Source organism: Poecilia reticulata, chromosome 1, assembly GCF_904066995.2.
Source record: "Poecilia reticulata chromosome 1, P_reticulata-male-v2, whole genome shotgun sequence".
Classification (NCBI taxonomy): Eukaryota; Metazoa; Chordata; class Actinopteri; order Cyprinodontiformes; family Poeciliidae; genus Poecilia; species Poecilia reticulata.
Window position 1 is genome coordinate 11,747,306 of NC_088830.1, and position 23,713 is coordinate 11,771,018.

Below are 23,713 nucleotides of genomic sequence, written 5' to 3' on the forward strand. Positions count from 1 at the left end.
GTGACAGTATGAGATGTGGAAAAAAAATCCAGCTCCTCTGCCTTCTCTCAGTGATAACAACAAAAACACACAGAGTTGGGAGGAGTGCTGTCAATTATCCTTATGTAAGTGCTGCTCACTCCCACCAATTGGCGTCTGCTGAGCTACAGTAGATGCCTGTCATGAATGCTAAGGCTAGTTAGTATGGCCTCTGATGGTGGAGGGTAAACAGTTTTCCTGCAACAGTAAGTTGTTTCGCCGCCTTTAGCACATTGAGCAGTGTGTACATGAGGGTGATTGACAGCACTAAGACCCTCCTCCCGGCTCTTATTAATTGTTTTTGGTGCATTTCTTCAGACAGAAACAGTAGTACTTCTATCCTTCTAAATATTATCTGTATAATATTATACTGTCAATACATAGCGACACTTTGAAAAAATATGTAAAAAGCTTTTTTTTATAAAAAAAAAGTCACATACCACAGCTTTGATCTTGAACAATGACTTTTTACTTAGGCATGTGAAGTAGGCAAGTATTTAAAAGTTGTCCCCATGATCACTTTGAAGCAGCTACAGAGAACAACAGCTTAGGTGAAAAGAATGTGTTGTCAGGGCAACGATTAGTCATCCGCTGAAAAACTTCAACTTGCAGTTCATCACAAGTCACGTTTGTGAAACAGCTAACAGAAGAGGCGCTCGGATCAGATTAAGCCTTCAATGGGCAAAAGGTGATTTACTGGATTCAAAAGTATACCACGTTTATAGATTTTTATTTTTTACGTAATAAGCAAATAAAATTTTCTATTTTTTTTCCTTCTGTTTCACTACTCCAATATCCAAAGTTGTGCATGAGCATGTGACTAAACCATGAGTGTGCACCGAGAGCCGTGACGAGATTTTTCTGCTCATAACCCTCCTGTTATCCGTCAAACCACAATCATTTGCTCCGCTAACGGCACCAAGTGGGTTTGTCAATATTTTTATGTGCATAACCCTTTTTTAATCTGTCTGCTTTCAAGCTCGAATACCCAATGAGCACCTACACAAACGTTCAAAGCCCTTAAAAACATACCATCGACAACCCTGACACCTCACTTACGCCCACATGTTAATACATCCCCAACTATTTCCAAAACCGTGCCCCGAGTACACATACAAATTTGCATGCAAACACACACAGAAGCAAACACAGCCCTCCATGAGTCTGTCTGCCCACAGATGTCTTTTTAGGGCTTGGCTAACAGGAGGACTTCACTGACCGCCGGTCTGCAAAGTACCATATGTCTCTCCGTGTGAGAGGCCAATAATTACCCCTTGTGTCCTGAGGAGCAGAAAACAAGCAGCTTCTCCTCAGCTGCCCCATGAAAACACACCATAAAGTGTCTCATAAAACTATTTGTTTGGATCCGTGCGGCCATCTTGATCAGGATTCTCTGGAAGAAGATCCCAATGGATCTTTTCTGGTTTAAAAAAAAAAGCTAAGCAAACAAACAGACGAGGATGTTGGTTGGATGGTGAAAGAAAATATATCTGGATTTATTAAGCTTGTCGGTCTACTTGTGTTGCCCAGCAGTCCTTTTAGGAATAGTAAATAGTAAAGTAAATAGTAGGAATATCAGTTGTGACCTAGTTGAGTTTTGTAGTAAAATAAATGTAATGCCTGCATAACGAACACATTCCACAAATGCCTCAGAATCACCCAGAGAAACATCACAGATTGTGCCAAAAACCAATCTAGCAGCTTGTATAAAAACTGAGTAAGGGAACAAATTGTGTTTGTTTTTTTGTCAACCTCCACCCCATCTGGGAAATGACTGGAGCAAATATTTTTTTTCCCCAACAGTAAACATGTGAAGGGGGTTAAAAAGATTTTTTATTTTTTTTACCAGAGAAGGATCAGAAGCATCAGGCTAATCAGATACTTGGACTGGACGTAGGAGCAATGTAGCTCGTCTCTTTCTTCCAGTCTGGAGTAATTCATGTTTCCTTGCTAATTTTTCTTCCACAACAACAACTTTCTTAAATGAACAAAACCCAAAAGTCATTACAAATGACAGAATCTTAAAATCTCGCTGCTGTGCTGTAATCTTGCATCAGTCTGAAAGTGACCTGGATTTCAGGCACTTTAAGAGAGCGCCCTCAAGTGGCAGCATGTGAAATACGTAAGTACAGTTGAAACCAAATATTTACATACACTGAATAAAAAGACACAAAAACTAATTTTTTTCTCACTGTCTGAAGTTAAATCAGATCAAATCTTTCTTGTTTTAGCTTAGTTAGAATTACCAAAATTATTTATATTTGCTATATGTATGCCAGAAAACTTATCGAGAACATTTTTTTTTTTTGTAGTTTTCCTCAAATTCAAAAGTCTGCATACATTTGGTTGGATAATTGTTTCTTAAAATGTATGATTGGATCAAAACTTTTGGTTTTCCTTCCACATAGACGAACTGGCACAGTTGAGTTAACACACCTGTGAATGTATTTTAAGGCCACACCTGAAACACACTGCTATACTGTGTGACACGATGGGAAAGTGAAAAGAAATCGCAGAGAGTCTGGCTCATGCTTGGGAACAATTCCCTGTATAGACATAATGAGAACGTCCAACCAAAACGGAGGCAGGTTTGACCGTCTTTTGGTCTGAAATGTGCAGCTTGACCCCAAAACAAAAGCCAAAGACCTGGACTAGATGCTGGTTGAAGCTGGTAAAGCAGTTCTTTACCAAAAAGATCATTGCTTTTTGAGACATGTCCCATGGTCTGCTGAAACTAAAGTGGAACTGTTTGGACATAATTATCATCATTTGGAGGAAGAACCGGAATGACAATTAGAATGGTGTGGCAAGTTAGGATGAGGGTGGCAGCATCACGTTGTGGTGCTGCAGGAGGAACTGATGCACTTCACAAAATAGATGGCATCATGAGGAAAGAACCTTATGTGGAAATATTGAAGCAACATCTAAAGATATCAACCAGAAAGTAAAAGTTTGAGCATAGATCAATCCTCCAAATGGACAACAACCCTGAGCATCCAGCCAAACCGCTTACCAAGTGGCTTAAGGACAACAAAGTCAATGTTTTGGTGTGGCCATCACAAAGCCCCAATCTCAGTCCTGTGGAGATGTTGTGGGAAGGTCTAAAAAGGTGTGTGTGTGTGTGTGTGTGTGTGTGTGTGTGTGTGTGTGTGCGAGGTTCTGTCAGGAGAAATGGTCCAGAAGCTTGTGGAAGGAAACCCAAAAGGGTTAACCCAAGTCAAACAGTTTAAAAGACCAAATGTTGGTAAACTTCTGAATTCAAGAAAAGTTGCAACAACAACAAAAAATTTAAATGTTTCCGCCAAATTTTCTGGCTTTTAGCAAATAGAAATAATTTTTCTAATTCTAACTAAGCTAAATCTGATTTAACAACAGACTGAGAAAAAACAATTTAAAAAATTTGTCTTTTTATTCAGTGTACGTAAATATTTGGTTTCAACTGCAGATAAAGCAAAATAATAGTATATTTAAATGTAACATAGTTTGCATTTGTAAAGAAATCAAAATCCATTTTCTTTAGCTTCAAAATTGTGCGCTGCTTTATGTTGCTGTAATTCACTGAATCTGAATAAAATACGTAGACGTTTGTGGCCTTACCTTGACAACGTGAAAGAGTTCAAAAGGTACGAGATGACTTGTAAGGAGTCGTTACAAGTCAGGACAAGAACCTTGAAGCCAATTATGGTTAAGCTTTATGGTGAGCGTGTGGGTTAGCTGAACAGCAATTTACCAAATTTAGTTTTCAAAAGGTGGGGAAGCAGCTTTGTTGTTTATCACCTTTATCTGACCTGCAGTCACAGACAATAATGCAGTCAATATGTTTACAATGCACAACAACAAAAAAAAAGGTCAGAAAAATACCGCCAGTTCATTTGAAATCAGAATGTTTCAGATCAGTGCATATTATCACGTCTTCCTTCCCTCTGGCCAAGTGCTTAGTGCAACAAACAGCTTTAATTCTGCCAGATGAATCTATTGGACACTCTGTACTGTCAGCATTTCCCTCTCTGCCTCTCTCTTTTCTGGTGTAATGGATCCCTTTGTCTTTGACTGCTAACTCCTCTCATTTTTACAGATGTTTTACTGTCCTGCTTTCTGCTGCACACACACAAAAAAACCCACTAAATTCATTTCCCAGTTCCATTGTTTCGTAACTTTCATGATCTCTTTGAAGCTTACAGTAACTTCATCAGCTTCTCCCAATCCAGTTCCACTTCACCCTGATTAAAACCACTTCTTTGCCGCCTTTTCTGTATTTTACTAAACTCTCTTTCTTATGGAAAGAGCGACATTGGGACCCCTTTCAGTTTCTGCCGCTCTAGAGAGGGTGGGAATGGATGAAGGGTTCTGGTGGAGCGAGAATGGAAATCTCCCATGAGCCGATTGTCCCTGAATTTGTGCAGAGGTTTGTAATAACAGGTTATCTTCAGCTTCTTGTGAGTCAGCGTCTCGTTCCACTGTGGCTTCTCGTATTGTGTTGTTAGAATTTCATTAAAACCCAATCGAGCTGATGATCCCATGAAACAAGAGTCTTCCCCAGACAGCTCTGTTCCCAACCTTTATACAGCTCTTTATTGTTCTCCAATAAAACTGCCAGATCAAGTCAGTTTCAATCTGTTCCCAACCCGTCAAGAGAGCGTCCCACAGTTGTTTGGTTCTCAGAAGCCGAAAGACAGCTGCAAACCAACAGCGCTTACTTACTTCTCCTTTTTACAAAAAAGATGGACTATTCCAATAAAAGCTGGAGGCATCGGTCTTACATCACATGCGCCGTGTTTCCCAGCGTGCTTTCATGGCGTTTGGTTACAGCCTTGACTTTAAAGAGCTTTGTTTACAAGGAGAGAAGTCAGGGGGAGTAGATATGTACGTGCATATTTCCCTGTCTGCTGTGTGTGAACCAACATGCTACTGCTGGACCACAAGGCAGACACTGCCAAGCAGAGCAGGCAATTATATGGGTAGCACTCTCACCCCTCTTCCCCTGCCTCCAAACCATGAACCAACACCCCCACACAGTCTGTCTCTCTTACTTTGATTTATCGCCATGTTGTGCACGGCTTTAAATGGTGCAAACACGCACGCACACATGCACGCACGCAGAGAAATATGGCTCTCTCACATAATCACATGCAAACAGATGCTGAAACGTACCACTTGCATACAGCTTTGACTCAGCGGATTTCATGTGGCACCTTCCGAGATCCACCCACAACGCTTTTTGCTTTTACTGAGGAAAAAGCAAAAAATAGAAACAACCCCCCTCCCCACCGCCATAAAATTAATAGGCTAAACTGCAGTACTAATATCCTAAAATACTGTATCTCAAAAGCCCTTTTCTGACCTAATTTTACTCTTGAACTAGAAATAGATGGAAGCGTCTTATCTAGCGCCTGCAGCTGCACGGCTGTGCGTGTCTGTGGGGGAGGGCACGTGTACGTCCTAAACCTAAAGGTTATTGGTCTGTTTACTGTTGTTAATTTGGCAGCTTGGCACTCTTTCTGTTAGCTAAATGTTACAATGTAGTGAAGCTAGCTAAAAATGAATAGGCAAAGTTTTAATCCTCCCGTAGTTCCTGTAGTCTACCCCGCCTGAGCTTTTTACCGGGTGCACTGTTCTGGCGGAGTTGCCGGTTTAACAACTTTTTGTTTTGTTTTTGTGGTTTTGCAAACTGAAGAGCTGACGAGTCACCTGCTTGGCCGACCGTGACATCTGCCGCGCTCTTCCTGAGTGTCACACTAAGACTGCGGCAGGGTTAAATAAGTTAATCTAGTTGAAACTTTGCCAGAAGTATAGAAATCTAGCAAACTTGTTGCTTCAAATTTTACTCCTCTGGAAGTCAGAAACACACCACCTGAACCTGGGAATCTCCATCCTGCCGTGGATTACAGGCTGTTTTTATTATTTAGTATAATTTGTAAAAAAAATTATAATATTTTTTTAAAAGCCTGTTAGAGCCGATGTTTTTGTGGGCCATGCGCATTATGCACATGTGGCCTATATTTGTGTGGTTTAGGGTTGTGGGTCAGGTGCAGTGTTAGTACTGTGTGTACCCTCCGATAATATCCTGCAGGCGCCCCTAGTCTGGACCATATCTGTATATCTCTGTTTCCAACAACTATACTAAAATACAATGTTGAAACAGCATCACCTGAAATTAGTCTGTTTGTTGGGTTTTTCTTAAAAAGACAAAAAATATAGAAATATAACTTTCTTAAGTAGTTTCTAGTTTCCTAGACGTGGCCCTGGCGTGACGCTAAGAAGGACAGCAGAAAATGCCTGAAACCACATGAAGAAATTAGTAAAGGTGCACATGGGGTCAGTGCAACACCACTAGACCCCAAAACTTGTGAGGTGCAAATGACTCCATGACTTAAGACCACAGAGGGGTTAATTTTACATTAAATTTTTCCTCAGAAGTCAAAATCTCTGAAGTTCAATTTTAAAAAAACTTCATACGAAGTTCCATGAAAATTAAATGAAAAGATCTGATCTCAAAATCCAACATAACTGGATGTGGTATTTAGATAGTGACCGTCATACAGTAAATCTCTTCAAGCTTTCATATACCCAATGCTATTTGACATCTGTAAATGTATTCCTGTAGCGTTTGAATACTTAAAATAAAAATAAATAAGATGTTGCTAGTTTTTGTGGCATGCTAAAAAATTAGCAAGTCAGTGACCACAACAATTATCTTACCAATTTTCTGACTGGAAAGTGGCTATAATGAGATTTGTCAGCATCAACAGTTTCTAACCATCTCCCAGCTCAAAATCCAATATGGCTGCCACATGTTAACATGATAGCAAATCTACAAACTTTTATTTGCACATTTGATGAGATGAATCTCACAAAATCTTTCACGCAGATAATGCTGTTTAGCCTACTAACCTCTCATTAGCATGTATTGCTAATAGCAATTAGCTTGTCTTTGAGCACAGTTAGCTAATTATCTGACTTGCAACCAGAACATGATCTTTTCCATGTATACGCGCTGATGTTAGAGCTAGTCACATCATTCTGAAGTGCCTAAAATATGAAAATAAATGTTATTTTTACTCATATTTTAAGTTCAGGTGCGATCCTCAGAAAACCAAAAGTTTGTTTTTTTTCTGATTCTGCTATAGATATAGTATGTTTCTGTGTTTTCTTCTTTATATCTTTTAGCTGCTTTCATGCACACACACACTCACACACATGCTAAGTAAAGGAAATGACTTCACTTCAGGGCGTAGCTTAGATGAGTAAAAGCAGTAGAAAGCTGTTGTCCGGGGTCACACTGTGATGTCCCTTGACTATGTGTGGTAGAGCTGCAACTGTAAACTATATCTCTGTTGTCCTGGACAATGTTATCACTTATTTGGCTTTAATAAACTGGACTGATGATTTTAACTCTGTTTTCTGGGTTAACTGAAACTAAAAAAAAAAAAAAAGAGCCTGGGTGAAACAATTCTTAATCTGTTTTCTTCATAAAACCATCCAGCCTCAGACATGTGCAAAATAACTAGGGAAACACTGGAACGCTTGGATTTTCCTGGAGAGGAAATGTCTCCTTTTTTTAGGCTGCTAAATATTTAATTGCATCATGAATCATGAACCAGAATCATCTGGTTGTTCAGTACAGTCTAAATTCGGCTCTCTGACTGACTTTGTTCATTCATGAAGAGTCAGTCACATGGCACCTGTCTGTGGCCGCGCAGACTGACCCGCGCGGTCAGCTACAATGTTTCTCTGCACGGGAGCGCGTCCAAACGTACGGGGCCTCGTTTTGTTTAAACACTGCGGCCCCTGTTGGGCGAGACCCCTGCTGAAGGGAATACCAATGAAACTAGACACAAGTTTAAAGATTCCTGTTGAGTTTGGCAGGCATCTGCAAAAAAACTCTGCACAGATTGACATGCAGCGGTTGGAGTCAGACAATTTTTATTAGCCCCTGTTGGCGACTCGTTTTGCTCTATTCATAACTTCTGTTTTCGTTGCATGGTTTTCTCAAATCAGAAACTCACTGCGGACATATGGACAAACAGTGAGGCAGGACGACAAATAAACCCCAGAACTAGTAGGTCCAACAAAATGAAAAGGAATGAAAGGAAATTTTTTTTTTTTAAAAGTCTTAACGGTTCAACTAAATCAAAATCGTTTCTAATATTAGGTATTTCACAGAGGTGCTCGTTGATCATGCTTTGCCTCCTTCTTGTTTGTAATTTCACCTTGTTTATTCAAAATTTAATGGACCACGTTGCACAAAAGGACTGGAGACAAGGATGCCTGAGAAAGAGGCACCGTGGGAACATATTGGACTGTGGGATTGCTCAGTATGTTTAACGTAAAGCCACATTGTTGCTCCGACTAATAAAAAATACCCTTCTCTGTCCTTCAGGAAACTATGGGACTCTAAGATCGCAGATCCCTCATCGAGGTAAGATCAAAGTTTACTCCTTGAAATAAGTTAGTACATTTCAACTTAAACTAGAGATTTAATTTAAACCCAGTTATCGATGCATTTCATACATCGCTTCGTCTCTTTCCCAGGCTGAGATCCCAGATCACCAAGAAGGCTTACTGGGTGGAGAAGGTGCAGTGTCAGGGTCTGGAGGTGTCCTTAGCACAGTGTCCCGCGCAGCTGTCCCTCCCCAGGAGTGACGTCCCGTGCAGGGGGGGCATGCACGCGGTGGTCCGCTGCGTCCCCGGATTCCCGTTCGAGCGTTACGGCAGAGCTCCCGCTCCACCGCCTGTCGCGGTTAGTGTGGAAAACTGAAGCAAATGTATGAAGGGTTGAACTTAAACATCACAGCGAGACGGCTTGGCCATCTGCGAAGCTCGTCGGTTTAATAAACATTCGGAAACAAGTAAAATTGAGGAAATTCCAGTATTTAAACTTGTTGTAATTTTTTAATAGGTTTAGCTAATTGAAATGATTTTCCAGCTTCCTTTCTTCTGCAAAAGTTATGGTTTTAAAGAATAAGCTGAGAGCGGTGTTAATCAATTTTCCGCTTTATGTTGAAACAATAATAGGGCACCTACCGCTTTAAAGATATGCTTCACTCACCACTACGGGTTCGTCAGTTTTTAAATAATATTAACGAGGAGAATCCACTTTAAATGAACTCAAACAGCGATGTCTGAGCTTGTTGCCTTTTCCTCAAAAGATAATACAGTTTACACTTTTCGGTGGGACGGGTTAACTTTTATCAACTGTGTCCTGTTTAGAAAATGTTTCATGCTGCTTTTTATGTTTGTTTTTTAAGATAATTGATGATTTATGATCCAAGATTAATATCTTATATGCTGTAAATCACTCTGTGCCCTCAATTAGTATAAATCTAGATCAATTGGTCCCAGAGACAAAAGCTGAAGTCCAGTTAAAGTCAAATTGGACTTAAAATGCAGCACCTGCACACACTGTTTTATGAACCTGTACTCCATTGTCATGCCAGCAATGAGCAGATGATTCATCTGTATGTTAGTTTTTAATTATGAATTAGTGAAGATATTGTAGTTGTTTATAGGTGTAACCAGGTAGCGACTCTGACAGTCAACAACTTGCTTGGTTGGTTTGATTCTCAAGTCGTTTTTCAAACAGGAAGATTGCTGGCGTATCGCCTCCCTCCTCCGTTTAGCATGTAAATATCCACATTTTTGTAAAAGCAAAGCAAGCATGACGCTACCTAAAAGGTTAAAGAATGTGCATTTGCATCAACCACTTTGCCGATATTGAAGATGGTAAAGGTCCACCTTGGTTTTGTCTTCTCTTGGTGTTGCATTCAGCTTGTGGGACAAACTAATATGGATTTATACAAAATGAATAAATTGTAAGAGTTATCTCTGGCTGGTAAGATATTATCTGCTCAGAATATTTTGACAGAACCCCAGGTCAGAAACTCTGACCTATCCCCTTTTACTGAAACCTTTTAAAACGGCACAGTAGCTTGTGAAAAAGAAAATACGACAACCGAAATCTAGTTTGTCATTCGGTTTAATGATCTGAAAATGATTCCTTCCAGCCTCTGGTCCGTCTGAAGGCCGGGCCCCGCATCGGAGAGGGCCGTGTCGAGGTCATGAAAGAGGGGAAGTGGGGCACGGTGTGTGACCACCTGTGGGACCTGAACGCAGCCAGCGTGGTCTGCAGAGAACTGGGCTTTGGCTCGGCTAAGGAGGCGCTCACCAGGGCTCAACTCGGACAGGGTAAGCAATAACAAGAGACGCTTTAACCTGTGCATTCAAAATGCTGTTTGAGGTTTTTCTGATGCTTTCAGAGATACATTTCACTCTCAGTTATTTCTCAAATGGCAAAACTGACCTACATTCCTTCTGCATCTGCAGCAGGAAGAGAGTAACTGAGTGATTTAGACTAAACACCTCACAGTGCAACTGAGCGTTCCTTAAGTTCGCTCCTCCATCTCCACGCACTTCTGAAGACAAACAAACGCGGTGGGAATGATTACAGCTTGATGTCTGCTGATTGTTGAGGAACTCTCCCCATGACCAATTATATAAAATGTAAACTAAGCTAGGAGGGTCAGGGCAGCAAAAGAACGGCATGCGTTGTTGTCAAAATAAACTCGTCGGTTGAGAAAAAGCTTGCGCCGCTTTGAAACCGGGACGTCAGGCAATCAGTGGCGAGCAGGAGCAAACATTCGGACGTAATTTGTTTTGGGTTGAGCTTTTGTTGTGGGTGAGAAAATGCATCCTCCGAGCCGGCTGTCGTGGAGTGGAGCTTTTTTTTCCTCCCAGCAGTGAGACCCCACTTTCTCACACTCGTTTCCAGCGGTTCTTCTCGCAGTCAGTCTGTAATCACGTTCATTTCCTCCCATTATCTTTCTGCCCAAACGAGCACTCAGCATGTCCTTTAATAGTCTGGGTGAATTTCCTTCTCTCTACTTTCCTTAATGAAATAATTCTTGGAAAGCATGCGCGTGCTGCTTTAAATGCTGTATTATAAAACTAGGTGGCATGGTCAGGGTGTCGGAACGGAGCAACTTGGCTTCAAGCGTCTCGAGCTTTTTTTTTTTTTTATCTATAAGAGTTAACGTAAAGACGGGGCTGCACAGTCAGCGGAGACAACCTGACGCTATACACTTGATGACATCATCAGCTTTTTAAAACCTAATTACAGGGCTTTAAGGGGCTCCTGCCTGGGCTTTGCACACCTACACAAACATAGACTTGCTAACAGATTTTGCTTTTTTTTTTTTTTTTTGCAATTTGGGATTTATTTTGGTTCTAAGAAGCAGAGCGTTCTAAGACTGAGAGCCACATCAGACATTCATTTGTGTTTGCAGAACCATTTCAGGGTCTTTCATGTTCGCTCCAAATGGGGCAAGTCCAGGGTTTTCTGAAGCACTGAAGAGAGTTTGACTTGAGGACCTTTTTGACTCCTACTGACCACGTTTGCCCTGATATTCCCTCTATTTCATTATTTGATCATTTGTAGGTGGTGCATCACACATAACCACTGACGTAGCTTGCAATATAGATAACAGAGTTTCCCTGTTCTATCCAGCAAATCATGCAGCTTTCATTTTTACTTTACCCTAAAACCAAACACAATTTTTGACAAGACCTCTTCCAGTTTGACAAAGTTAGTACCTTCCACAAAAACACTGCTTCATTGAAAGAGTTGCTACATATATTTTATAGCAGCAGTGTTCAAAGTGTGGCCCAGGGGCCATTTGTGGCCCTCGGGAGGATTTTGTTGACCCCCCCGCCAACCACAATTCAGGAATGAAGAGAATTTTCCTGCAGGCTCAGCCGCTTGAGGCAACTTTTTGATTTTCACAGACAAAAAAAAAAAATTCTGAAAATATTTTCTCATGGTACAACACAAAGTATTTAGCTTTAATTTTTCCATTTAAATTGATCAAACTTGGCTAAATACAGCAAATGCTGACCCATGTCAGACAAAGGACAAAAACAAGCATAAAGGAGAAGACTGGAGGTGAAACATGCTGGGAAATTATTTGCCCGTCTTTTGATTGATGTTTTTCATCAATAATAATCATTGGAGAGATAGAAATAGCAAACAGTTTAAGAAGAAATGCATTCTTCCCCATTTTATTAAAATATATGTATTATGTCCCTTAATGATTTATGGCCCTCATAGCAGAAGTTTGCAAAGAATACAATACAGTTTTAGAAATAATACAGTTGCTTAAGGTCTTCTGGTTTTTTTGTTTTGTTTTTTTTTTAAGTCAAACAAAATGCATCTGTTTTGCTTATTAAAGGTTTTTGACCATAAGCAGTTGTGATACAAAATAAAATGCAGTAGATGTAAGCAATTCGAAGCAACATATTTTTTTCTTGTATTAGGCATTAATGTTCGCCTGCCAGGACCTCAAACACCTTCGCAAACTTAGACGTGCTAACAGACAGACCTTCCTTCATTCTGCAATTTGGCATCTGTTTGGCTTCTAGAAAGCAGAGTCCCGAGTTCCAGAACCACATCAGAAGTCCAGAAGGCATTTGAGCTTTTAATGGACATTGTGTTTGCAAAGCCAATTTGGAGTCTTTGATGTGTGTGCTAGTGCAGGACCAAGTCTGCATGAGGTGAAGAAGAGAGTTTGATTTGGAGACGTTTCACCTGCCACTGACTGACCCCTTCACACTCGCGTCTCTTTTTCCATCATCAGCGTTCCATTGTTTGAGTGTTTTGCATCACATACAATTAAAATCTGCAGATAATTTCTCACTTTACTTGAGTTTATAACCAAATGCATGACACTTAGGAGGAAGTGTGCTTTGTTGAAATGCTTAAAATAGTATAAGTTTAGTTTTTTTGAGAAGCTGATACTGGCTGAGTAGAGGATAGGAGTTATTTAAATGAATACCTTTGAATCTCCTGCTTCTTAAATAAATAAAAAAGTTAAAGACAATAATTATTGTCGGTATAAGTTATTTTGCGCTTAATTTGGAGCGTGGATAAAATACTAAATGTGTTACTTAGAGGAAATAGAGTGGATACAAGAAAGTGTGCACACAATGCCAAGATAAATAATGTCATAACTTTCTCCAGTTTTTATTTGACCCCCCCCCCCCCCCCATAACTTGTAACAACTTTACTGAACACTAAACTGAAATCTCTTTGAACCAAAGTAAAATAACTAAAATAATCTGGACGCATAAGCAAACAAACGCTCTTAAAAACCTACAATGTGGCTTTTTTCAGTATTGCCCGTATTCAAGTTGGTGTTAAGTAGAAGTCAGCATGTACTTACCATCAGTTAAAATGCCTCTAAATACTTACAAATGAAATTCAGCTTTTTGAGTTAAGCTTTTTCCTACAACGCCTCTCACAGCAAAACAATAGTTTTTACGGAGACGTCCAGAGCATCAAAGGGATTTCTTTCTGAAAAGCATGAGTCAGCTAGAAGAGCACAAAGGACATTTTAGCTGCATTATATACACCGAGGACTTGGTGAAGTGTCATCATCAATTTGAGAAAACATTGTTGCAACACAGACATTACAAAAAAACTGCAGCAACATTAAAGGATCTGCGGGAACGTTTGCCAAGTTCTGAGTCAAGAGGTTGGGTGGCAAAACATAAACCTTTTCTTACAAAGAAATATGGTTAGAGCTTGGTTTAAAAAAAAACAACAAAAAAAACAAATTTGCAAAAGCAAGTGAAAAGTCTACCAAAGGCTTGCTGGAAAATGTATTATGGTTTGGAGAAAACAAAGTCGAGCTTTTTGGCAATAATTTCTCGAGGTTTGATGGATACAGGGGCGGGTTGGGGTTGAAATTCAGCCCAGGAGTTTGGTTTGGAGAGGCCTTTTATCCGATTGCACAATGGATGAAAGTGGAACCATAATTTTAAAACAGCTTAATTTTAAAATAACTTTATTATAGTAACACTAAGTTGTTGTTGTTGTTGTTGTTTTCAAAAATCATCAAGCTACTGTGTGTGTGTATTTAATAATAAAATAATAATAATAATAAAAAAATCAGTCAACAAAAATGGATTACATAAGCAGCTTATAAAAATCAAAGCAAATGGCAGGGAACAAAAAGACAAAGCTATACAGACCTATTCAATTATGAAGAAAAAAATTATTTTTTTTAGATTGTTTGGAAAGCTGTGGGTTTTGGACCACAACCCTTTGATCTTAAAGAGTTTAATATAATCCCAAGGAAAGACGTAAGGCCAGCCCAGTCCTGCACCTCCACCTGGTTCTTCTTTTGATCAATTATGACCCACTTTCTTTCATAGTGTTGGAACACAAATACAGTCAACTAAACACACAGGAAGTGAATTACTGACTATATTTATGTTGAGCTTGTAAAAAAAAAAAGCTTTATATTAACGAGGGGAAAAAAACATCCAAACAACTTGATATGTAGTCTGTATATTAAGATATTATCCTTATTACTTTGAACTCAGACTTTTTCTTTAAATGTTTGCATTAAAGCAAAGTGTGTTTTTTTTAATAAGTTACCCTTGAATTTTAGACAGGCCTCCTCTTGTTCTGTTTTATTTTGAAATGTCTGGAAAACTACATTTTTATGCATTGGCACCTTACACCTGCCATGTTCTTTTAGTACGTTTGTCTGTTCTTTTTGGGGGGTTTTTTGTTTTTTTTACATATTTCTGCTTTATTGTACCCTAGTGCCCAAGTGGTTTTAACAAATGTGCTATAGAAATTCAGAGCACATGAAGTTTAAAGACATTTTAAATTTGAGGACAAAGTTAAGCATCAGAAAAACAAATTTTCTCATCTCAGGCATGACTTTCTCATTTATTATTGGTCATTATTTCAAGTTGTGGTCACTGTCATTTTTCATCCCCATTATGGACACTATTCTCCATGAATACGATTATAAAGTGTATTTCTAAAGAGACCACTGCACTGAACACCATTGAAAACCTCACGATTATCCCACCAAATATTGACTTCTGAACTCTCCCTGAGTTCATTAGTTTTATTGTTTCTACATGAATATGAACTTGTTTTCTTTGCATTATTTGAGGTCTGAAAGCACTGTGTCTTTTGACCATTTCTCATTTTCTGCCAGTAAATGTTTTTTTGGTTTTTTTTCGGAGACAATGTTCATTTTACTCAAACATTTACCTACGAAGAGTAAAATCAGAAACTGATCATTTCAAGTGATCTCTTCATTTGTTTTCCAGAGCTGTGTGTTTGCTCTACCCTAAGCAGCTTTGCAGTTTGCATGTGAACTCTGTCTTGTCCCTTCCTCCGCTCCTCCTCAGGTACCGGTCCCATCCACATGAACAGCGTCCAGTGCACAGGCAGAGAGAGGTCTATCCTGGATTGTGTCTACAAACAAGTGCCACTTTACACCTGCAAACACACCCAAGACGTAGCCGTCCGCTGCAACGTCCCCAACACCGGCATCCAGACAACCGTGAGTTGAGCGCACAAAGACGCGTTTCTATGTTCAAAGTGCGTAAGTGTCTCTGCTCTGAAACTGCGACGCTCGCTCCTCTCTGTGGACCCAGATTCGTCTGGCGGGCGGGAGGGACCGCGGAGAGGGCCGTGTGGAGGTGCTGATGGAGGTCGGAGGAGCGATGCGCTGGGGCTCGATCTGCAGCGAGAACTTTGGCCTCAACGAGGCCATGGTGGTCTGCCGACAGCTCGGCTTGGGATTCGCCTCCAGAGCTCATGAGGTGAATTCTAGTCGTTTTCTTTTTCTGTCTGTGAACTTTAGTTCTTTGTGTGTTCCTTCTCTCTCTCTCTTTCTCTTTCTCTCCATTCTGCTGTTTGTATGACTGTGCTGTGTTATTACTGAGGCCTGCAGTAATTACAGGCTTCTCAAACGTCCACTTCCAGTGCGCTGAAAATAAAAGAGGGAAAGTGAAGTGAAGAGAGATCGGAAGGGTGGGGGAGAGGGGGAAGAGGGGAATTCACAGAGCAAACAAACCGAAAATAGAGCGGTGCATGGAAACGGCAGACCGAGTGTGTTTTGGGGGGAGGAAGGGGACGGATGGGGTGCTGCTTGGAACATTTAACAAGCAGTTTTCAAATTGTGAATAAGAGTGGAAAATGTGATAATGTGTACTGATAGTGCCCATAAAAAAATGTGTTCTGGTGTTTATAGTAGAGCCTACTGTGTGCGTCTCTGCACCAAATTCTTCCTAATTGTCCCGCGTTGTTTTTCCAGAAGGGCTTAAGCGTCTAATTATATTTGTGCTTGAACGTGCTCTACTTTCCTGTGTTTTCAGGAGACCTGGTTCTGGCCGGGATCCTCCGACGCCAGGGACGTGCTGCTGAGTGGGACTCACTGCACGGGCACCGAGATGTCCGTCCAGCAGTGTCGCCGGAATGGTCAGGTCTACTGTCCCCGAGGGGGAGATGGCAGGGCCGCCGGAGTGACATGCGTGGAGAGTGAGTCCAAACCCAGCGACTTAATCCGTAGCAAAGAGACTGTTAAATAAAATTCTAGCAAATGCTATACTGCGTAGTTTATTTACAGGCTTTGTGGGGAACTAGTATTACATGAGACTGGTACTTCTGCTTCGCAGCTGTTTGTCTCCACTTGCTGGTAAAGTGTTCATTTAAAACCACACTATAAATCTATCCCATAAGTCTGGCACTTTTCTCATTCTTTGATCTTGAAAGGAGATGCACCGATCAGAATTTCGGGGCTGATTTCCGTTCTTGTGCCGATACCAATTTCGGCCGTTATGCACAGTGGGAACACAAGCAATGGAGCGAGATGTGCGTGATGGACACAAAGCAGGGAGTAAAACAAAGTCAAAATCACATTTTAATCTCTCACTAGCAACTTATTTGATCACCTAGCTTAGCATGGCTAGCATTACCAAAAGTGTCCATGTGTGTGCTGTAGAAAACGTCTCCCTACATTAACTCTTGGATTTCCAAAAGGCTCCCAATGTCTAGGACAGCTCTGGAAAGACAGAGAAACATTGCTGTACTCCATTTATATCTGCTGAAAGTCTGGCTCTCTCCCTCAGTCTTTTGCCGCCGTGTTTCAACACGTCTTAAAAAACATAATTTCCTTTTTAATTGCGACTTTCTCGTCTGTGCTTCGTCTGACTTCAGCAGCGCCTCGATGATTCAAAGTTGCAAACTGAGCCTGTTAGAGCTTAGTTTGGTGCATTCACTGACCTGCAGTGCTGCCTACTGCTCTATATAAAGAGCAGTTATTAGAGGTCCAAAGAGTGTGTGGTCAGTTAAACTTTCATGTTTAAAGTTTTCTTACGTCTGGTTTGATTTTTTTTTTACTTTTTGGTTGACTTTGGACCCTATACACAGCAAAACATCAACATATAATACCATTATTTCTATAAAATCGACATCAACAATAAAAAAAGACAAATTGTTCAGTGGTATTAGGTACGGTATCGAGTCTTCTCCTGGTGCTGGTCTGATTGCTGCTGGGAGGAACTGGTGAATGATGACTGGGTTTGCCTGTCAGCTCCTTTTAAGTGGCCGAGGTGATAAGCTAATTGTACCGCCAGAATTTTAAGAACGATGCATCTTTTAATTTTATTATTTTATTTTGGGCCGCCGTAAAGCTTTTACTGGTCTGGTCTGGCTCCCCCTTTAAAGATTTTCTGGGGGCGCTACCAGTCGGAGCCTCCAAAACTCTCCACTAACGCCAGAAAAAGTCACTAATTGTGTGTTAGAAGCTATTCAAATATAGCGACAATCTCGCTGAGATGACCACACTATGCACTCTGTTAATCCTGCTGAAAGGCTATCCCTCTTGCAGTTTGAATGAACTGCAACCAGTTTTAACATGTCTTAGAAAGCATAGTTTTCTTTGACAGCTTTTTCAACATATCTGCTTCCTGTGGCGTCACCTTAAACACCGAAAACGGCCAACTTTGTTTTCCTCTGATTGCAACAGCTTGGACTTTGAGCGTTGATGTCACCACAATCTGGTAGCCTTATTATTGTGCATATACTGAAATTGACTTTTTTTTGTTGTTGTTTATTTTCAACCCGCTGTCAACACTTCAGGGTCAGTCAGGCTGAAAATCCTCCATCCTAACACCAGCGGATTCCCAGAAGCTGGGAATTTTATTCCATTTTACTTCAGCAGGTGGTGGATATTATATTCACAACAGCTGGATAAAAATGGAAACTTTTCTTCAAATTTTGACCAAATTTTAACCTCTTGAATTTGTTGAGGTTGTTCACAGGCAGAAAATCAGACAGCGGAGTCTTTCAACACATGAATGAACTTCAACTCTGATGTATCATCTGGTGTTGTGTGTCAGTGTGGCAAACTAGAACATGGGGGGGAGGGGATTGTGGATGTGGAAACTGGTTATTTTAGCTTTAGAAACAAACATAAGGATCAGATTACATACATAGAGAAACTTTTTTAAGCAGCAAAGCACAAGATTGAATATCTTCTCATTTTGAACCTGAACGATTTCCTGCAGCTGCTCCCGACCTTGTGGTGGACGCCCAGCTCGTCCAGGAGTCGGCCTACCTGGAGGACCGGCCTCTTCACCTGCTGACCTGCGCCAACGAGGAGAACTGCCTGTCGTCCTCCGCCGCCAGGATGAACTGGCCCTACGGACATCGCAGACTGTTGCGCTTCTCCTCCCGCATCATGAACATGGGACTGGCCGACTTCAGACCGCGAGCCACCAGGGAGAGTTGGGTCTGGCACCAGTGTCACAGGTGAGGACGGGGCGGAGGCTCCTAGAGCTCGTGTTTTAAGAGGTGCTTCGATTCTCCGACGGATATTTAGATTTGAATTTAAAACAAAGGTACCGTTTAATGTGAAGTCGTGCCTTTGCATTCAGCCCCCCCTTTTCTCTTTTCTTGCCACGTGTCTCTGAAACATGTGGCAACTCTGGAGCAGCTGCAGAGACCAGCAGCTCAGGTGGGGGGGCAGAGAGGAAGGGAAGGTTTGTTGACAGGACAATCTCAAGTTGTGCATGCCACAAATCTGGTCCTTAAACTAAAGTGGCAAGAAAACAAAAAGCTATTGTTGGAAGAAACTTTATGAAAGAACATAACGTCTGGTCGGACAAGACCAAAATGTCACCACGGTGGCCTGGTTTTGTGTGGCTGAAAACATGGTGAAACATGGTGGTGGTGGCGGCATCATGGGGGCAGGTAAACGGGTCAGAGTTGATGGGAAGATGAACGGAGCTAAAAACATGTCAATCCTGTTAGAGGGCTTGAGTGAAAGGCTTAGATCAATACACATTCATATGTTAGAATGGCCCAGTCAAAGTCCAGACCTCAACCCAACTGAGAATCTGTGGCAGAGAGTTCACAATTACCATTCTACAAAGTAAATACAAATTCACACCACATTGTTCAGATTTGTATTTATTAAAAATTCAAAGTCATTCATCCTTTTCTGTCTCTTTCGCGCCCGACATATGAAATTCTACTTAAATACGTTAAAGTTTGTGGTCTTAACCTTCCAGCTCTGCTCTGAGGCTTCGCCAGCTCCATGTAATTCTGGACAGCTGTAAACTAAACCTCTGCCGTCTTACATGGATGGCGACACAAGATCTAGAAAGTGAAATGAGATCCTTGGGTGCAGCATAAAATAGACTACTACTGTCTATAAATAGTAATCACCCTCTAAACGTCTGTCATTTAACAAACACAGATAAAGTTTACAATGAACATCCTCGTTACTGGCTAACCCAGTTGTTACACTCGTGACCAGGACCTACGTCACAGACGCCCGGGTTCTTATCTCTGCAGCTGTGGTTCTGTGTCCTAGAACAAGGAGGACGACCACAACCCAATTGCTACCTTCTCCACCAGCAAACACAGGGTTTCACTCGCAGTTTTGGTAACTTTTTTGCTTCGGGTATTGCTCTGCGAGGCAAAGAAACGCAACTGGAAAGTGAAATCTTCCCCTTTTTCCCAGGAGCCTGTTCCCAGCTGTTCATCACGCCCGTCTGACACCTCCAGGGAACCGCAGCCGCATTTATGGCCGTCATATTTCAAACTAATATAAAATCAAAAGACTGAAAAAGAAAGATGCGGATTTTTTTCACGAAGGCTGTTCTGAGTTCCTTTTCATAACTGTGATTTATTTATTTATTTTTTTCGTGTTTTTTTCCATGCACTGCTTCCAGACACTACCACAGTATCGAGGTTTTCACCCACTACGATCTGCTCACCCTCAACGGGACGAAGGTGGCTGAAGGTCACAAGGCCAGCTTCTGCCTGGAGGACACCTACTGCCCCGATGGTGAGCCATGACCAGACGCAAAAAAAAAAAAAAATCTGCCCTCTCAGAAACACTTTGGTTCTGTGACCGGTGGTTCAGATTAAGAGTTCTTTGGTCTTTTTTTAACCCTTTCATGCATGAATCATGATCCATTGTGTCGAGATTTTTTTTTCCCAATTTTTCTTTTTTCATTTTCTTAAGGCATTAAAAAGGTAGGGAAAAATTTTTGTAAAAATTTTTTTTTTTTAGTTGATCAATTGTAATTTTCTCAAACTACAAAGTTGTTATTTGAAAAACACATCAGTAGTATTGTTCTTTAGGGGTTTTCTGATGTCACAATATTTTTTTTACCGTCTACAGTAGACGGAGGGACCGGGTTGGTCGGTATGCTTTTTTGTCTGTCGGCCATATTGGATTTAACAAAAATAATTTCTTGCATTTGCAGCTGATGGCCAGTAGTTGATGGAGTATTTTATGATGCATTAGTGTCCAGTTCAGTTGTCTGCGTGCATTTATAACATAAAAATGGCTTTCAAATAGCTGTCCACTGTAGTGACCACTATGCATGAAAGGATTAAGCTCTTTCCGTTATTTCCGGCTTTCGTCTTTTTCATTCTCTCTCTCTCCAGTCCTTGTAGTTGATCATTATTACATATCTTGGCACTGAGAGAGGACAAGTAAAGAAAAACTGCACAGCAGATGAACAGTGAGGTCAAAAACCCAGCAAAGCTCTGACGTCCACATCGTCCTCCAGGTGGTCCTCCTCTTTGTGCCAAGTTTGGAGCAAAAAGCTCTTTGGGAATCTCCTATTTTCTTCTGTGTTTGTCAAACTCGCAGGCTGTCTAAATATGACAAAGGTATTTAGATAGAAAATGAAACAAAATACGTAATTGTGACAAATGGGTCATTACAAGGTGCCCAAATATGTGCTTTAAAAACTATTCTTTGCAAAGCCGTCTGGTATTTGATGCCAAATCACTGGTTTATCCCTCGAGGCTAAAAGCTTTTTATGTGTGAAATAATTACATGTCAGAGTTAGGGAAACAGAAAAGAAAAAAAAACATCAAAAGAAGATCTTAAAAGTAAAGTTGTCTCGAAAACTATTGTTCAAAGCCACTTCAAAAGATAAAGAAGGTTTTGGGGAAAAAACTGATTAAACACAAGTGAGCTTATATAAATCATCTATACAGTAAAGACTAAGTTGCTATAACGGGGAAAAAGAAACAGCATTATACTCACTATGTAAATCTTTCATTGACTGCAGGTTGTTCTTATTCTTTAAAAATGTACACCAGTTGTTTCCAGTATTTTTAACCCACAGTGACTGCCATGAGAAACGCTGCACCGCATAGACGTAACGTATATTATGTCCCATATTTTTTGTATTTTCTACCCCTTCAGGTATCCATAAGCGATACGCTTGCTACAACTGGGGCCAGCAGGGCATCTCCGTGGGCTGCTGGGACACGTACCGCCACGATATCGACTGCCAGTGGGTGGACATCACAGATGTTCGACCTGGTGAATACATCTTCCAGGTCAGTCCAGTTCGAATAGTACACAGAACAACATCCTGGGAACGACCAGTTTGGGGGGGGGGAAACTGGAGTTTTATTTTGGTACAAAAGAGTAGAGCATAAAGGAAGTCTGTATTTTCCTTCATTTCCTGTTCCTTTCTCCATCCATCCATCCTCTCTTTGCGTGTTTACACGTTCAAAATAGGCGGCAAAAACAACGGGTGTACCGTCAAAAACCTTATTTTAATCTTCTTCTTGCTGAAACGTCATCAGTGATTTCGGCAGCGAGGTCCCGCGTCGGGCAGGAAAGTGGAGGGGAGGGGTAGCGAAAAAGTAAAACGAGCATTTTGTGTTTCGACATCTGAAGGCACACGTGAGATAAAAGCTGCGATAAAAGGCTGTAATTTTCGCTAAATGGCTCTTGGCTGGCCCTCCAGTCAGTCAGGTGTACAGCAGCAACGCAGCCGTAAGGGTGTGTGCGTGTTTAAGAAAAGTAAATTTAGTCTAGATTTATATAGAAAGCAGACCTACTGTTAGTCCGCCCTTTATAGAGAGAACAAACCTAGTGGCGGTGGAAAAGCTCAGTCAGCACATTACAGGTTGAAACGTGAGCTCGTCCACATCTGCGCCATCTCTCTCTCTCTCTCTCTCTCTCTCTCTCTCTCTCTCTCTCTCTCTCTCTCTCTCTCTCTCTCTACCGAGACATCCGATCTGCTGCGGTGACCTACTCATCCCTCCTGCATCTCTATCATTTAGTCTATTTATTCTCAGCAGCATCACCAGGACTGTGTTTACAGTTTTTCTTTTCTTTCTTTTTTATTCTGGTTGTTTGTGCTGAATTCAGATCGTTTACGTCTTACATGTGTGAGATCTACTGCGCTTGGCAAAGCTCGACCCGGCAGAACCATTTTGTGGTCGCGAACGCAGATAAGCTCCTCGTAACTTTGCGAGCGCGCGAAGGAGGGGGCCGTAGATCCTCGTTCGTCTTTCACGCAGCTGGGTGTTTCCGCGTCTTTACCTGCAGCGTAACATTTACGCTGATGAGTCACGTCCACCTCAGCCCCCCGGTTTGTTTGCACTCGCATCTGAAAGATCAGCAGCACAAACTTCTCAGGCTTTTTTTTTTTTAAACGCAACAGCGACGTGACTTTCATTGTCCCGTAAAACGGCTTGTGGCCCCTTTGTTTCACATTATTACAAGAGCTTTTAAGAAAGCGTTAACTGTCGCGAAGCTGAAGCGTTTTACACCCAGGGCTGTAAACGCGCGATCCGAAATCACCCTCCGGTCTCCGCTCGCGCACGTTAGCAGATCCGGTTCACGCGTCCCAAAAAAAAAAAAAGACGTTGCTTGAAAGTTGACGAAAAGAATAAGAGTTACGAATATTTTCAACCCTGAATCCTGAAGCTGTAAATATAAATAAGACCGCACAATTTAAACGGTACATAAAAAAAAAAAATTAAAAAAACTGGGCCGCTTTAATGAATATGTGGTCAGGTTATCTGTTTGATGTGTGCATGAGGAAAGTTCATTTTCTTATATATGGGAGGCAGACAGAGTGGAAAACAAGCCGCCATGGCAACCAACCATGACTGCAGTCTAATGATAGGCTGCAAACTCCAAACCATCATCTGCATCTCTGGGCTTTTTTTTTCTGCAACCCCCTTTCCCTCTGCAGAGATAACAGTGGAAAGTGATGTCATCCGTCGTCTGAGTTTACACATTCGATTCCATATAGAAAAGCAGAAAACAATAATCCTGTGGTTTCTCGGTCCGGCGAGCTGTTGTTCCATGACCGTCCAGAGAACTGACTTTTTTTTTCTCCCCACCCCCCAAGTTTTTTCCCTTCGTTTTTTTTAAAGGACAAAATGTACAGTTTCGTTTTGTCCAGAACAAAACATGTTTTCCCATGCGACCCGGGGAGCCTAGAGGAAGCCGCTGATCTCAGAGCAGAGACGAATTCGCCAATCCATCAACCTTAGACTCCTCGGTAACATTTTCTCACGTTACAGCCACGAACTTCAATGTGTTAGTACGGATTG

The 23,713-nt window shown here is 41.2% G+C and overlaps 1 protein-coding gene across 1 annotated transcript in view; it reads left to right on the forward strand.

The window, feature by feature from the left end:
* Positions 1-23,713, forward strand: part of LOC103462103 (lysyl oxidase homolog 4-like) — a 31,786-nt gene that overhangs the window by 5,724 nt on the left and 2,349 nt on the right. The window contains exons 5-13 of the mRNA XM_008405026.3: positions 8,399-8,437; positions 8,551-8,758; positions 10,023-10,203; positions 15,226-15,380; positions 15,475-15,642; positions 16,198-16,360; positions 18,391-18,634; positions 20,062-20,177; positions 21,558-21,694. Coding sequence (XP_008403248.1) covers positions 8,399-8,437; positions 8,551-8,758; positions 10,023-10,203; positions 15,226-15,380; positions 15,475-15,642; positions 16,198-16,360; positions 18,391-18,634; positions 20,062-20,177; positions 21,558-21,694 — 1,411 coding nt within the window. The remainder of the gene's footprint in view (positions 1-8,398; positions 8,438-8,550; positions 8,759-10,022; positions 10,204-15,225; positions 15,381-15,474; positions 15,643-16,197; positions 16,361-18,390; positions 18,635-20,061; positions 20,178-21,557; positions 21,695-23,713) is intronic.